The sequence below is a fragment of the Barbus barbus genome (assembly GCF_936440315.1).
Source record: "Barbus barbus genome assembly, chromosome: 15".
Lineage (NCBI taxonomy): Eukaryota > Metazoa > Chordata > Actinopteri > Cypriniformes > Cyprinidae > Barbus > Barbus barbus.
In genome coordinates, this window is record NC_136743.1 from 17,934,518 (window position 1) to 17,949,558 (window position 15,041).

Sequence of the window (15,041 nt, forward strand, 5' to 3'; positions counted from 1 at the left end):
ATGTTTGGCGTATTAAGTCTGGTTCTTATCCTCTCCCACTAGGCATTTAAAATAATCTTTGTGGATCACGACTTCTGTCAGCTCGGTTCAGCTCCTTCATTTCCCCTGAAAATATCCTTGTATGTGAAAGAGCTGATTTGATGTATCATTCTCATTCCATTCCATAGATAGTGTTGCCCTGTGATGCGTGTTTCAGAGGTAATGTCTCGCTGTCAATCAGACATGAGCGACTGTATGCTGCATATTGAATTGTGCATACGTCCATTGCAAACTCTGACAGCAATGTCTGCCTGATTCTTATTCAAATTAGAGGCATTTGAAGCATTACATATATATGTGTGTGTGTATGTGTGTGTGTGTCTGTGTGTGTGAGAGAGAGAGAGATTCAGTTTACGTTTTTATGCAAGCAGGCTGTCATACTTCATTTTGGGATGCACTACAGTAAATCGACCCTCACTGATAAATTCTTCTCTATCATATTTGAGAAAAACACAATACAAAACATCACAGCTGTTTTAACTGATAATTTTGATAACTGTGTGCACAACACTGCATGTTATACAATAACGGAGTGTGAATCTATCAGAAATGATAGACAGGATTGCAAAATGCCTTGACATTTACTGTACATATGCCATCTAACATATCTGTGACTAAACCTCGACCAATATGAATAATGGGATTTGAAAATTTTGTTTTTACTCAAAATCTTCAAATATTATAAATATTAGAGTATATTAGGTAGCAAACTATTTAACATATTGAACTATTACAACATTTAAAATATTCAATTTCTTATTTTATAGTTTGGTCATATCATAAATATTGATATTTCTATGTAGTTGCAGTATTCTATTAATAAATTAATTGACTTTATGACTTTTGCTTGCAAGAGCCTTTTTATATGAACAAATTATTTTAAAATAATTTTAATTGAAATTAGATGGTCAAATACCTGCATGCCAGAAATGAGTTTCTGAAAATGCTCTGTTATCGTACATTCAGCCATCAATTTATTTGGCCATAATTATAATAAGGTTGATAAAATAAGTAATTTGGCCTGAATTTTTAAAGGCTTATCTGTCTGAAATAACAGCCATGTTAAACCACTTTTTTTAAAAAAACATTTGCCGTTGAGGCTTTGTTTGACATCTGTTTTCTTTTTTACTGCAAATTCCGTTCCATTAACCTAAATGCCACATAAATCTTTATGTATTTATAGAATTTAACTTATTTCTTTGTTTTATTAAGCTGTTTTTTTGTGCTGACAGTTAGTCCCAGGATTGTAGGTGATTTCAGGTTTCACTATCCTTGTGGCAATTTAGTCCTCACAATGCAAGCAATACCTGATCCACGGCTCTCATGGTTGTGGTTAATTCAGGACCAAAGAGAACATCTTTATCCTCATTCTTTCCAACACTCATCTCCATTCTCATTATCATCCAGCATAATAGGATGTCCTCAGTAAACTATGATTGATATTAATGAGGAAAGTTATTTATATCTGTGCATTCGCAAATGTTTGAAGTCTTTCATCTCCAGTATGTAAAATGTAGATTTTATCACACAGGAACAGAATTCTGAATTGGCATTCTGTGATTGCAGATTGAAAATTATACCGTGACCTCTTATTGCACAAGCTGGAGTGTGCGTAGGTGGAGAATTTTAAATTTTTTTCCCTTTATTTTGGGAACTGTTTGTCTGCACTTCTTGAGATATTTAACAATCGCATGCGCAATAATGATTCTGACTGAAAATGTTTCTGTGGGATACGACAGCAGTGAATCAGATAAAAACTTTAGAATTTTTCCAGTGTCCAACACTTTAATGCATTTTTTTGGTATTGGAATATGCATTATCTTGTGTTTTCATGCAAAACTAACTACTTGAGGACAGCATAATAAACTTATTCTAGAATGAACCACTGAAGTGTTTCTGATAAGTGTGTGTCGGTCAAGGACGGAGCACCTTGTGTTTAAATGGAAGATCCATTCTTCATTAGTCGTCCTTGTGTTTTTCAAGTGCGATTTATTCCACATTATACAACAGTCAGTTCCGGTCGCAAAGTTTATTGATTTGGAATAACAGCACTCTATCAATCTTCCTTTCTGTTTTCATGGCATTCTAGAATGAGCGGTGCGGAGTAGTGAGTGTTGTCTTTTGGAGTAGAATTTTTGTTTTAGAATTATGAATAAGTTCCTGCAGTCATGGAAAACCTGGAAATATCAGGGATAGTGAAACATGAATAAAGTCTTACAAGTAATGAAAAATACACAGCCTATAAATTTCTGTAATGAATAGGCTATACTATCATTCATTTAAATTGATATTTTTGTTGGCCAATACCCTCTTGCTAATGAGCTTTGTGAGCAAATTTTGGCCAAACTGATTCACAGATGATGTCTGAATGATTCACTCATTTTTTAAATCCTTGTCCATTAAAACGTGATAATTCGAATACTTAGCTATATGCGATATCAGACTGAATATGCTCGTGTGATAGGCCCTTTAAAGCCTATCGCTTATATTGCCTTCCACTCAACACTCGGTTACCATTGTATATACGCGCTGGTTTGGACTTATAGGCTACATTACGCCATAACAATAACATAAAGCAATTTATCAAAGAGGTGCACCTGTCCCCTGAAGTATTTGATGCTCGTTCTTTTTAATAGCGTCATTCAGTGGCACAGGCATGAAAAGTCAATCCCGCCAAGACATCCATTTTTCGCCGCGTGCATGACCTTGTTAACACCCAATTCGCATCTCAGGTTTAATCTTATCAACTGTAAACATAAAGCGCTTTTCACACGAGGGCGGTGTTCATCTCGGCCATGACGTCACGAGGCAGGTCTCGCTCGAGCTCACCAATGAGACGAGGCAGCTCGGTTCTTTTGGGGCACATCGCAATGAATGGGTGTCGGTGCTTTACAAGGCAAAGGAGCGACCACAACAAGACGCGGATATTGAGGGGATGCGGCATCGGCACGCGGGAGCTGTCCACCAGCAGCAGCACAGCAACGACGAGGACGCTCGTGACAGTCAAAAGGAAGCATCTCGTGCAGTCGCCCCGCTCTTTAGTCTGCCGCCCCCACCGCCATCGATAAAGGAGCGATCCACCTCCTCACATCACAGCCGAGATGCACAGTCCTGTCCGGACCGCGGCGCCAGGAACGGCGAGTGCCTGCCTTTGACCGGCCACGGTCATCCGCATCCGTTTCCAGGGGCCTCATCTGCCTCTCAGTGTCATTTGGAGGGGCTCTCGCAGAGCAGCCATTCTCCTCAGCACATATCTTCCGTTTCCCCGCAGCCCTCCCCTTCCGATCTGCCGCCGCCGCCTCTGCCTTCGCGCATTTCTGATACGCGGGATACGCGCCAAAAAAGTGCTAATTACAAACAAGACATCGTACAGCGTCGCGTCGGGGAGGGGGGGCGTCTAGACCAAAACCAGTTGCTGCAGCAACCCTGTTATAATCAACAAACGGACCCCTCCTTTGAGCCACTCTTGCCAAACTCTGGTCAAGGACAGATAAATGCACGTCAAGAAGCCGAGAAGGAGAGGCAATTGATTGAGCCTCAGGCTCAGTTACTGTTGGGCAGCAGCTTGCCCGTCAACTACTGCATCGGCGGATCGGGGCAAGTGTGCAGAAACAAGCAGGCGCCGCTGTTGCAGCATCAGCATCAGCATCAGCAGAGTGACAGAGACAGCAGCAGCGGCGGCAGCAGATACCAGGAGGGGAAAACCGCACTCTTTCAGCCGTATCGATGCGAGCGAGCGCTAGAGAGGAACTCGTCGGTGTCGAGTAGTGAAAACAGCAGCCCCCCGTACGGCTCCAGCAGTCAACTGTGGCCAGAGCCCCACGACAAGGAGGACAGGAAAAATCGCGCAGGCAAACACAAGGTGGGTTATTTATGTATGGCCACCAGCACAGCTTTCAATATGCCACTCATATAGAATATACGCTGCGTTATATGCGGCCACGCCTGTATGTTGTTGTTCTGTGAAATGAATAGCTAATCGTCATGTTAAGCTAATTTGATTTGGTAAAACATGTATTCGAAAGCAGCCTATCAACACGATGACATCAAGCACACTGCATCTCATGCATACACTCACGCGGACATAAAAACCCACTGTGCTTTTCACATCTCTCTCTCACTCTCTCTCTTTTTCTCTCACACGCACACAGACACACAAAACACATAGACATGTAATCTGACAAGGCAAGGCATATGAAAACTTGGTATTTGTCTTCTTATGAAGGGTCGTATTGCATTGCTCAAATGTGTATTTAAATAGTTAATCATGACAATTCAAGTGAAAAAATGCAACTATGGAATCATTATTGCTGGTTGAAAATTCAGCAATTTAGTAGGCTACAAGTCTTAAATTAAATTCTTAAAAATTCATTTAAACTAACTGAAACTGTAGAAAAAGGCTAAAAGGTTTTTGATTTAATTATGATGGATTTGATATCAATTTTCACTTTTCCTTTCCTCTGAGCACCCGTCTGTCACAGGACAGAACATAGTCTAAAACGAGATCCAGTTTCGCTCGTAATTAAGTTATGATATATTCACTTACTTCATTTTTGCATTTGTATAAAAAAATAAAAACACACTTGAATCTCTTCTTACATGTACACAATTAAAACAAATACGCTGAAACAAATGTGCTGTAGAAACAATTTTCATTCAGATATTGCTATTAAATTTCAAAGTTAATAAACAAAACAGTAAGTAACACATTAAAATTAACATGAAATTTTGAAGTAGAAAGACTTTTAGGCTTTTAGGAATTTTCTTATAGGCTAAAAGATACTCCAGTAATCTTTAACTTCCAAAAGTGTACTGCAGATAAGTGTGTTGCATGACTCTGTGCTACTTTTACAGTGTGCCCAAACGATGCCCTCATTATTTGTTGCGCCAGTGCCTTCATCTGCAGATCATTCAAAAGACTCGGAACAGCTCCCAGGGCTCCATTTATTTTTCTGAACCTGTTATCTGATGCCACTCACCGAGGCTCCATTCATGTCTCCATTCTCTTGCTCTCGCTCAGGTCCTGAAATACCTTTTATTAGGTCGATCTCAGTGGCTTATCTCCTTGGGTGGTTGTAGTCAAGTCCCATGGAGTTAGGCTTGATACGTATAGAATATATAGACAAATAATGTGCAGATTAAAATGCGGATAAGATCAAAATCAGCACAAATCCATTTCCTGCAGCAGTCTTTATCATTGTTCTTTATCAAGAAACAATGTCCTTTCAGAAAAACACACCGTATCACAGATATCTGTAATGCAAATCACCTTTCCTTGTTTAGATTCTCTTCTTTCTACATTGTGGTTAATAATTGACCTTAAAGAGTGTAATTTGTGCACCAGTGTCACTAAATGGTGCAATGGTGTAAAATATAAATTAGCACAGAAAAGTACATCAAAATAAAAGTCAAATGAGTTTCCTGAACAAGTTACACACTGCACCTTTCACTAAAATGTTTTATGGTTCACCAATCATCCCAAACACACGGTATTTTGAGCTGTTTCCAGAGTTTCAAGGTTGGATTTAACCCAAGTGCAGTACGGTAGGACAAAAGCTAACAAAGGAAGAAAAATAAACTGACCTTTTCAAAGAAAAAAAAACTCTGGATATCTGATGCTAGTTGAAAGGAAGTATACTAATGAGAGTATACAGTCTAAGGAAATTCATTTAGACAGAGAGTCTTATCAGTTGGGCGAAATAAAGTGGGCAGGGTGGAGTCAGAGACCTTTAGTACTTCTAAATACTGTGCTCTATTGTGTACAAGCTTTGTTAATGGAAGACATGTTGCTCTGGAAATGCAAACAATAGGACTTTTGGAATACATTAACTATCCATTACTTTTCATCTGAGGAACTGCAACAAATAACCTTCAATATCTGTCCCACACGTCCATTTATTTATGCTCCATTTCATTTAATTGTATCATTAAATGGAGCTTTGATCCTTATGATTGCTCCACTCAAGATGTGTCCAGCTGTACTCTTCAGACACAATGGCAGTTTTCCCAACAGAAAAAAAGAGGGAGGACATCATGTATAGTTCTTTTTTTCAGTCAGACATTTAATAACACGTTTTGTGTGCTTGTTAAGTGCATATAAAATACATTGTTTTCCTCATACATAACTTTGAATCAGCATGCTGATTTCCTTACCAATGCATTTGTAACATTTTGTTCAACCACTCTGTTCTGGCTAATGGCTTAAACAAAAACTATTTTGGATGAGAGGGACCGATCAGTTACAATATCCTGTGACACAAACTGAAACTTAATAGTAGTTTACTATTGTGGCCTGTGTGATCCACAGTTCCACAAGCGCAGACATTGTGCTCTGAAAGGCTTAACATATATACTTCTGCGCTTTACTTGTAAATACTTGTCCATTCTTCCTTCTTGTCTTCTTGCCAGTGTTTAGAGTTTCCTTTTGGGTGGCCTCTCTTTACTTGCACAGTGATCCTTGCTCTGGTGTCATGCGAAACATCTGATAAACCTCTCTAATATAATTAATTAATAGATTATATGATGAAAAATTAAAGACTTGAAAGAAAACAATCAGCAGTTTAGTGTCATATCAGCCCTATCTCCATATTAACACAATGTTACTGATATCAAAAGTCTAGAAGCAGTGTTTGATATGTTTAAGCACCAATGTCTAAACCTGTATTAGTGCCATGGCTTCTCTTTGTCAGTAGAAAATAGTTGTGCAGTTCTCTGCATTATTTGTGACATCTTTAGTGTATGTCAAAAAGAGAGAGAGAGAGTGAGATATCAGAAGAAAGAGTTAATGAATAATCTCATTATAGCAGTATGTGCCTTTGATATATTAGAGCTGCAGCATTGCTCAAAGAATTTCTCCTGTTTATTAAGGATCATACCTCCTCAGGGTTTAATGCTGCTGTTCAAAAAGCCAGAAAAGACTGCTTCAGGAAGACATTTATAAGAAGGAAGAAGAGGAAAGGGCTATCTTTAACCCTTTAAAGGTCCCATCTTATATTTAAGTCTTCATTTCTTCCATTATCTTCCAAGCCACCTCATTTCCTCCCAGACTAAAAGGTCCATTTAAATGGGATCAGTTTGCTCTAAAGGTTTCATGAAGGACATTCAACCACAACAGCCCATCGTACAGAAAATAATCACAAAGGAGTTCAGTGTCTTTGGCCAGTGGCCACATTCTCCGTGTTTTGTTTCTTTGTGTGATATAATAATGTCCAGCTTCACAGAATCATGTCAGGTAATGTGTAGTTTTATCTCAGCTGACCCCACTGGCGATTGCATATGAATGAGCCTGGTGAAAACGGAATTAGGTCTATTACTTTTCATTCTCTACTGATACTTAATGGTCGAAATGCCAGTGTGATAACAGGTGATGTGTTACACGGGGCATGAGAAAACATTTCACCTCAGCAGCGATCAGAATTTTAATTTATTTTTTTGATTAAGGATGCGTTTAAAAGACAACATTGTACTAAAAACAGAAAAAAAATTCCTTTGCGTTTTTGTAAAATTCATTCACCATCATGGTGAGACTCATTAAACTGAAATATGCAATAGACATTCATTTAACAACATTAGATGTAACATACAACCCTAATAAACATAACTGATAAGAAAAAACTAAGAAGAAACAGTTATATCAAAGAAAAAACATCAAATTCAAGTAAAATTTGAAATGCAATGCAGGGAATTCTGGGAAGGTCAGTTTACGGGTTTTCCTTGCAAATTTTACAGGAACTTACCGTTAACCATTTAACAGGTTTTTACTGTAGCATTTTCACAGTTTTTTTACCGTTAAAATCACGGTCATTTTTTTACAGTGAAGCAGATGTATGTAAGACCAAGTATGTGCAAAGGGCATACTTATACATTCTGTTTATTTGATAAGAATTACATACACACTTTTTTTTAGTGTGGATTGGGTTTTGAATTTGCAGCATTTCCTCAAAAGCCATTTAAACCATTAGAAAATTTGTGCCAATAAATAGCTTCTGTTGAAATAGATTGGGCTGTGATTACCCCATGCAAATATGAGGTGTGACTGACAACTAACACACATTTGTCATATAGTCAGTTATTTTTAATAAAACATCTGCTAGGTATATTTAGTTGTTTTACATTTTTATTGAAAAATGCAGGCACGTCCAAAACAATGCAATAAAAGGATTACAATATTATGTTCTGTAACCCCTAATATCTGTGATAATTACCCGTCACTGATATTCAGTACATGATCTTTGAAAATGTTATTCATTATCATTATTTTGATTACCGGTATCAACCAATATAGTATATTTAATTACTCATTTCCTCTATTTTTACATTTAGATTACTTTTGCCATCATCTAACACTCACTTGACGTTTATCTTTAAAAATTGAATTTGATCGTTAGTGAATCTCAATTCCAAACTATCATTTTCTTCCTGTAAATTGTTTTAATGCCTAAAATCATGTATTGCATTTGAGATTATTGATTTTTATCTTTTAGTGATCATTTGTTAATTCATGAGAAGTAGCACAGAATTTTAATTGGCCTATCAGCTATATATAATTTATTTGTCATAATATTAAAACATTTAAAAGTATTAGTCAGAATTTTAATATCAGTGCAGCCTTGATATTGCTTCTATATAAAAAGAAGTAGGCCTTTTGCAATTATTAATTAATCATCTGCACAATTATTTTAGATTGTGATAATTTTACTGTTTACTTTTCAGGGAAATTAAGCATGTAAAGGAATGTAATTATTCTCATAAAGCTAAACATTTTTTGTCCTTACAGTTTTCAATGACATGTTGTCACTGGGTGAGGAAGTTGTTTGTTTTATTTCTGTAGAGACAGCAGAAAAAAATTTGCTGTAAAATATTATATTTATATTATATTACACACAGTTTTGCTGGGCTAAATGTAGCCCAGCAAAACTGTGTGTAATATAATATAAATACAATACAATACAACACATTACAATACAATACAATACAATACAATACAATACAATACAATACAATATCATATAATATAATATAATATAATATAATATAATATAATATAATATAATATAATATAATATAATATAATATAATATAATATAAATACAATATCAAGAATATTAAAGTTGAACCAAAAGAGAATATACATATTAATTTTCACAGCATTAAGGTAATTCATACAAGCCTTTTTAATTATATGATTCCAGGTAGCCTAAAATATAAAAATATAATGTATTAGGCTTACACTGTAAGTGACATCAACAAAACAGACAATTAAATCATTAATCACAACTATTTGTATGATAACTAATCGTCAGCACAAAATCATGATCTTATCAGACCTAATTGAAAGTATTCCAAACATTTAATGCAATGGGGTTTTCCATTGTTTGCTACTTGCTCACCTGTGAGAGACACCCTGATTCAGGAGTGTGAGAGAACACCAGTAGCACGACTTTCAGAAAGAAAGTCACTTCAGGCAAACAGTGAAACATCCAAACGTCATTATTCCTCCCCATATCGGGATATTAGCCGCAAACCATCACGATTGCTGCACATCTGCACACGTTTTGTGTGGGTAATTTCTGCCATCGCATTCTTTCAGAGTAATGAACTGAAAAAAAATTGGTTTGTTACGGTGTAATTATACATTTAAGTACTGATTAATTATAATCAACTACATGTATGTACTTACTATATTGTTAGGCTTTGGCTTAGGCTTACTTGCATGTAATTATGCATAATTAAGTGTTACTATAATAGCAAGTACATGTAACGTGTAACAAGGACACCTTAAAATAAAGTGTTACGAAAATACTATTCTTTTTACTAGTGTCCTATGTCTTTTCTATTAGTTTTTTTCCTATGACTGTTTAGTGGACTTCTCCGTTTGCTCATAACAAAAGTAGATGATTAATATAATAAAATATGTATAAATTTACGCTTTATTCATCAATTGATTGTTTACTGTACAATTAGGATTTAGCCATTGCTAAACTGTGGCGTGAAGATGCTACAGAAGGTTTTCTGATGAAATGTGCCTTGGGTCACTCTGGTCATGGAGCAGGGCCAACAGAGTAGATTAATGCTGGGTTTCGGTGTATATGCTGCTGACACCTGTTTGTCTGTATTTGATTTTTGCTGACAGGCACATGCTGAGCGAACAAAGCTGAGCCATGCTGGATCCAAGCCCTCCCTCTCTGAGAGCAGTCACTCACTCCCTCAGATAGCCATGAACAGCTGCAAGTACAATGGAGGAGTGGTAAGACCACTGGGCAGCCTGGCGGCGTCACGACGCAACTTAGCAGAGCATGACTCTGAGACCCAGCCGCTCCAGACTCTTCACAGCTCCGGCCTGGAAGTGGTTGTCTCTAAGGGCGGTGGCGAGGACACCAGCAAGACGTCCAATGAAAGCCTGGTCCGAGAGAGTGGCAACGCACCACAGAAAAAAAATAAAGATATTGGCTACAAGTTGGGCCACAGGAGGGCACTTTTTGAGAAGCGCAAGCGGCTTAGTGACTATGCCCTGATATTCGGTATGTTTGGGATCGTTGTCATGGTAACAGAGACTGAACTGTCCTGGGGGGTTTACACTAAGGTAGGTGTTTCTGTTTTTGCATTTTTCATATAAATACACATAAAAAGGCTCATGATAAGCAGTGGGATCCAAAAGTTAAAAAAACTGTGAAATTAAAATCTTGGTTATACTTAATTTATAATTTATAGTGCCCCTGTTACACACGTTACATCTGCTTACTGCACAATTACATGCAATAACTCTAAACCAAGCCCTATTCTTAACCCTACATGTTGTTAATTAATATTACTCAGTATTTAAATGTGCAGTTGCACTGTAACAAGGACAGTGTAAAATAATGTGCAACTCTTTTTTTTTTAAAGCGTCCTTGTTATAGTGTAACTATAAAATTAAGTATTGAATAATATTAATTATACCATGGTCTGTCTGAATACTGGATTCTGATTGGCTGGCAAGTATGCAGTAAAACGGTTTAATGCACAGGTAGTTCCAAGTCAGTTTAATTAGCATTCTATATTAATGTGCTGCTTTAATTGATAGACACAAACCCACACACATCACTCGCACACAAACACACATACACACACACACAGAGAGAGAGAGAGGTCGGAGATCGCATTTGCAGATTGCGCTGCGCACAGTCGCACACACACACAAACATGTTGTCAAAGCTGCCCCATGACTTTTATTAATAAAATGCCGTAGATACTAGATCGCTACATTATATTCCTCAGTAACAAGGTGGAAAAATCGCTGTTTTTGAAGTACAGCTTGTTTAGAAAGACGCGCAGATGCAGGTAGGCTCACACAACTCTCTCTCTCGCTCGCTCGATAGATTTATAAATAATTAATTCCAATACATGCTATAATTCATTCAGATAAATATGATTTTACCGCACTATTTCATCTCTGTGTCTGATTTGAAGTGGGCAGAATGCTAGAGCTAACAAGCCATAGCTGACGAAAATGACCGTCATTTTTACCATTCCGGTCAAATATTGCACTGCGAAACATCATTAACAGCTCTAACTTTTAAATCCTGGCAAATTACCATGGTATAAGCGGGATAATGCATGGCTAGCTGTGCAATAAATGCTTCGCGTTGAATGGTTCTTGGCCTCCACGTTGTGCATTAAAATCGTTTAATACACAGCTAGCCATGTATAATACCCTTCTTAAATATAAAATTAAATATATATTAAATATTAGGTTTAATGGTAGATGCGTGTAATCAGAGCTGGGTTGATTACTTACACATTTTAAGCCATTAACTGATTCCAAATTACATGACAAAAATTGTAGTTAGTAACGTAATTGTAACGAGGAGGCATTTTCATTTAGATCCATGTGCAGCTTTATTAGTTCCACAGAATAGTCGTACAAGCAGAGGTCAATCACAGACGGTAAACACAATGTAGACAAGGCAGAATCATAAACCAAGTTCAGGCTGAGGGTCAGGGCAGGCGGCAGACTGAGAATAGAGCAGGTCAACAAGGCAGGCAGAGTCAGAGTAGGCAGGCAGTGTTCGTAATCGATATAACAGTCCAGGTCAGCAACAGGAATTCAGACACGGGAATAACGCTCAGAAATGTCTGCATGGGCAAGAACAAGACTTCGCACTGAGAGAGGGGAAGGAATGGTTTATATATGCTGGTTGATGAGGAACACCTGTGCAGGTAATCAGTCTCAGGAACGGGGTGATATGGGAAATGGCTCCAGTCGGATTGGTTTCGGTGGCAGTAAGATCAAAGGAATCGGGTTAATTCTTGATTGAGGCGTTCTACCTGGCCATTGGATTGGGGATGGTATCCAGAAGTTAGACTCACGTTAATGTTCAGTTGTTGGCAGAATGCGGTCCATACCCGCGAAGTGAATTGTGGTCCTTGATCCGAGACCACGTCCTCAGGAAGGCCGTAGAATCTGAGTACGTAGTTGCATGGGGCTTCGGCAGTTTCGAATGCTGTGGGCAGTGGAATGAGGCGACAGGCCTTAGAGAAGCGGTCAATGACTGTGAGGATGGTGGTGTGGCCCTGTGAGGGTGGAAAATCTGTTATAAAGTCAATGGCGATGTGTGACCAAGGACGCTGAGGAATGGGTAGTGGATAGAGTAGACAAGCGGGTAATTGATGAGGAGATTTGGAGATGTTGCATATTTCACAGTTCTTCATGAATGCCGTTGTGTCAGACTGAATGGAGGGCCACCAGAATCGATTACTCATAAGTTGGAGTGTGGCTGTAATACCAGGATGGCCTGAGCTGGGGGTTGCATGTACTAAACTGAGGACTCGTTGCCGTAAAGCCTGAGGGACATAGGTGAGATTAGGCGGGGTCTCTGCAGGTGGAGTTTCAGTGGTCTGGGCGTCAGTAATCTCTGTCCCATTGAATCAGTGCGAGAATGATGGAAGATGGCAGGATTGGTTCTTGATCGGGAGTCAGGGTTGAGAATTCGTGGAGTCGGGAGAGTGCGTCTGCCTTGGTGTTCTGGGATCCTGGTTGATAAGTTATTTTGAAGTGGAATCTTGTGAAGAAGAGTGCCCATCGGGCCTGTCGATGATTGAGTCGTTTAGCGGATTTGAGATATTCCAGGTTCCTGTGATCGGTGAGAACGGTGAAAGGTTGTTTAGCTCCCTCGAGCCAATGACGCCACTCCTCAAAGGCTGCCTTCATAGCTAAAAGTTCCCGATTGCCCACATCATAATTCTGCTCGGCAGTATTGAGTTTACAGGAGAAGAAGGCACAAGGGTATAGTTTAGGCGGGTTGCCCTGACGTTGGGAGAGAATCGCTCCAATGCCCGTGCTGGAGGCGTCCACCTCCACAATGAACTCTTGTTCTGGATTGGGATGATGTAATATGGGAGCGGAGGTAAAATGTTCCTTGAGGGACTGAAAGGCCTGAAGGGCTGCCGGTGACAAGGTGAGGCGTTGATTACCTTTCTTGGTCATGGATGTAAGGGGTCCTGCTACCATGCTGAAGTCACGGATGAATCTCCGATAGAAGTTAGCGAAGCCCAAAACGCGTTGAAGTTCTTTTAGTGTGGTTGGTTGAGGCCAGTCGACAACGGCACGAACCTTCTGATCATCCATGGCTACCCCTCCTGAACTGATCACATAACCGAGGAAAGAAACAGAAGTTTGGTGGAATTCACATTTTTCTGCCTTGGCGTAAAGTTGGTGATCAATGAGGCGTTTTAGGACAGCTCGGACCTGCTTGATATGTTCCTCGAGTGACTTAGAGTAAATCAAGATGTCGTCTATATACACAATGACCCAACGGTTGAGCATGTCTCTGAATACGTCGTTGATGAAAGACTGGAACACAGAAGGACTATTGGCAAGCCCAAAGGGCATAACGAGGTATTCGTAGTGCCCCGTGGTGGAAGAGAAGGCCGTTTTCCACTCGTCACCCTCCTTTATGCGAATGAGATTATAAGCGTTGCGCAGGTCTAGTTTGGTGAAGTATTTTGCCTCTCGCAGTTGCTCTAGGGCCGCCTGGAACTAGGGGTATTGGATAACGGAATTTTATGGTGATGTCATTCAGGCCTCGATAATCAATACATGGTCGAAGGCCCCCATCCTTCTTCTTAACGAAAAAGAAACCGGCTGAAGCTGGTGAAGTGGATGGTCTGATGAATCCCTTTGCGAGCTCCTCCTCGATATATGCTTTCATTGACTCTGCCTCGGGTTGAGAAAGAGGGAAGATTCTCCCCTTGGGTGGTTGTGAACCGGGTTGAAGGGTGATGTCACAATCACTCGTCCTATGTGGTGGAAGTTGAGTGGCCTTGGTCTGGCTGAATGCCTCTGTGAGATCGTGGTATTCGGTAGGAAGAGTTGTTTTGGGTGTGCTCATAATCTTTTTGGCTGAGGTAGATGGAAGAAAGTCTTGTTGGCAGGATTTTGACCATTGCGTGATTTGCCTTTCTGACCATGAAATGGAAGGGTTGTGTTTCTCGAGCCAGGGTAATCCGAGGATGATGGGGGTGTGGGGTGACAAGAAGACAAACAGCTTGATGGATTCCGTGTGAAGCACCCCAACACTTAACTGAATCTCCTCGGTAACGAACTGAACTTGGCCTGAACCCAGCGGCCGGCCGTCTAGCGCTGCCACTGCCAGATGAGACACACAGGGAACAATATAAGCACAAGTTCCTGCGGATGCGTCTTTCTTTCTCCTCCTCGCTGAGGTGAGTGAATCCAACCTCCATGGGTTCTGGAGCAGAAGATGGGCTTAGGGTTTCGACTTGAGCCGGGAAGTAGCGGGGTTGACGGCGGGAACGAAGAAGGTTGTCAATCCGAATGGCCAGGTCGATTAATTGGTCCAGTGTTTTGCCTTCATCTCGACAGGCTAACTCCGATTGCAACTCCGAATTGAGACCCCTCCGAAAATTTAGTTTTAAAGGATCGTCGGGCCATCTTGTTTGTGCTGTGAGTGTACGGAAAGAGAGTGCATAATCGGCTGCCGAACTTTTACCTTGCCGTAGTG

At 39.6% G+C, this 15,041-nt stretch overlaps 1 protein-coding gene across 2 annotated transcripts in view; it reads left to right on the forward strand.

The window, feature by feature from the left end:
* The first annotated feature begins 2,024 nt into the window (after positions 1-2,024).
* LOC306881535 (small conductance calcium-activated potassium channel protein 2-like) overlaps positions 2,025-15,041 on the forward strand; it is a 32,676-nt gene continuing 19,659 nt past the window's right edge. For both annotated transcript variants that reach the window (XR_013785155.1, XM_079435698.1), the window contains exons 1-2: positions 2,025-3,901; positions 10,172-10,621. Coding sequence is in view for 1 of the 2 variants with exons in the window: in XM_079435698.1 (XP_079291824.1) it covers positions 2,975-3,901; positions 10,172-10,621 (1,377 nt within the window). In the remaining variant the exon portion in view is untranslated. The remainder of the gene's footprint in view (positions 3,902-10,171; positions 10,622-15,041) is intronic.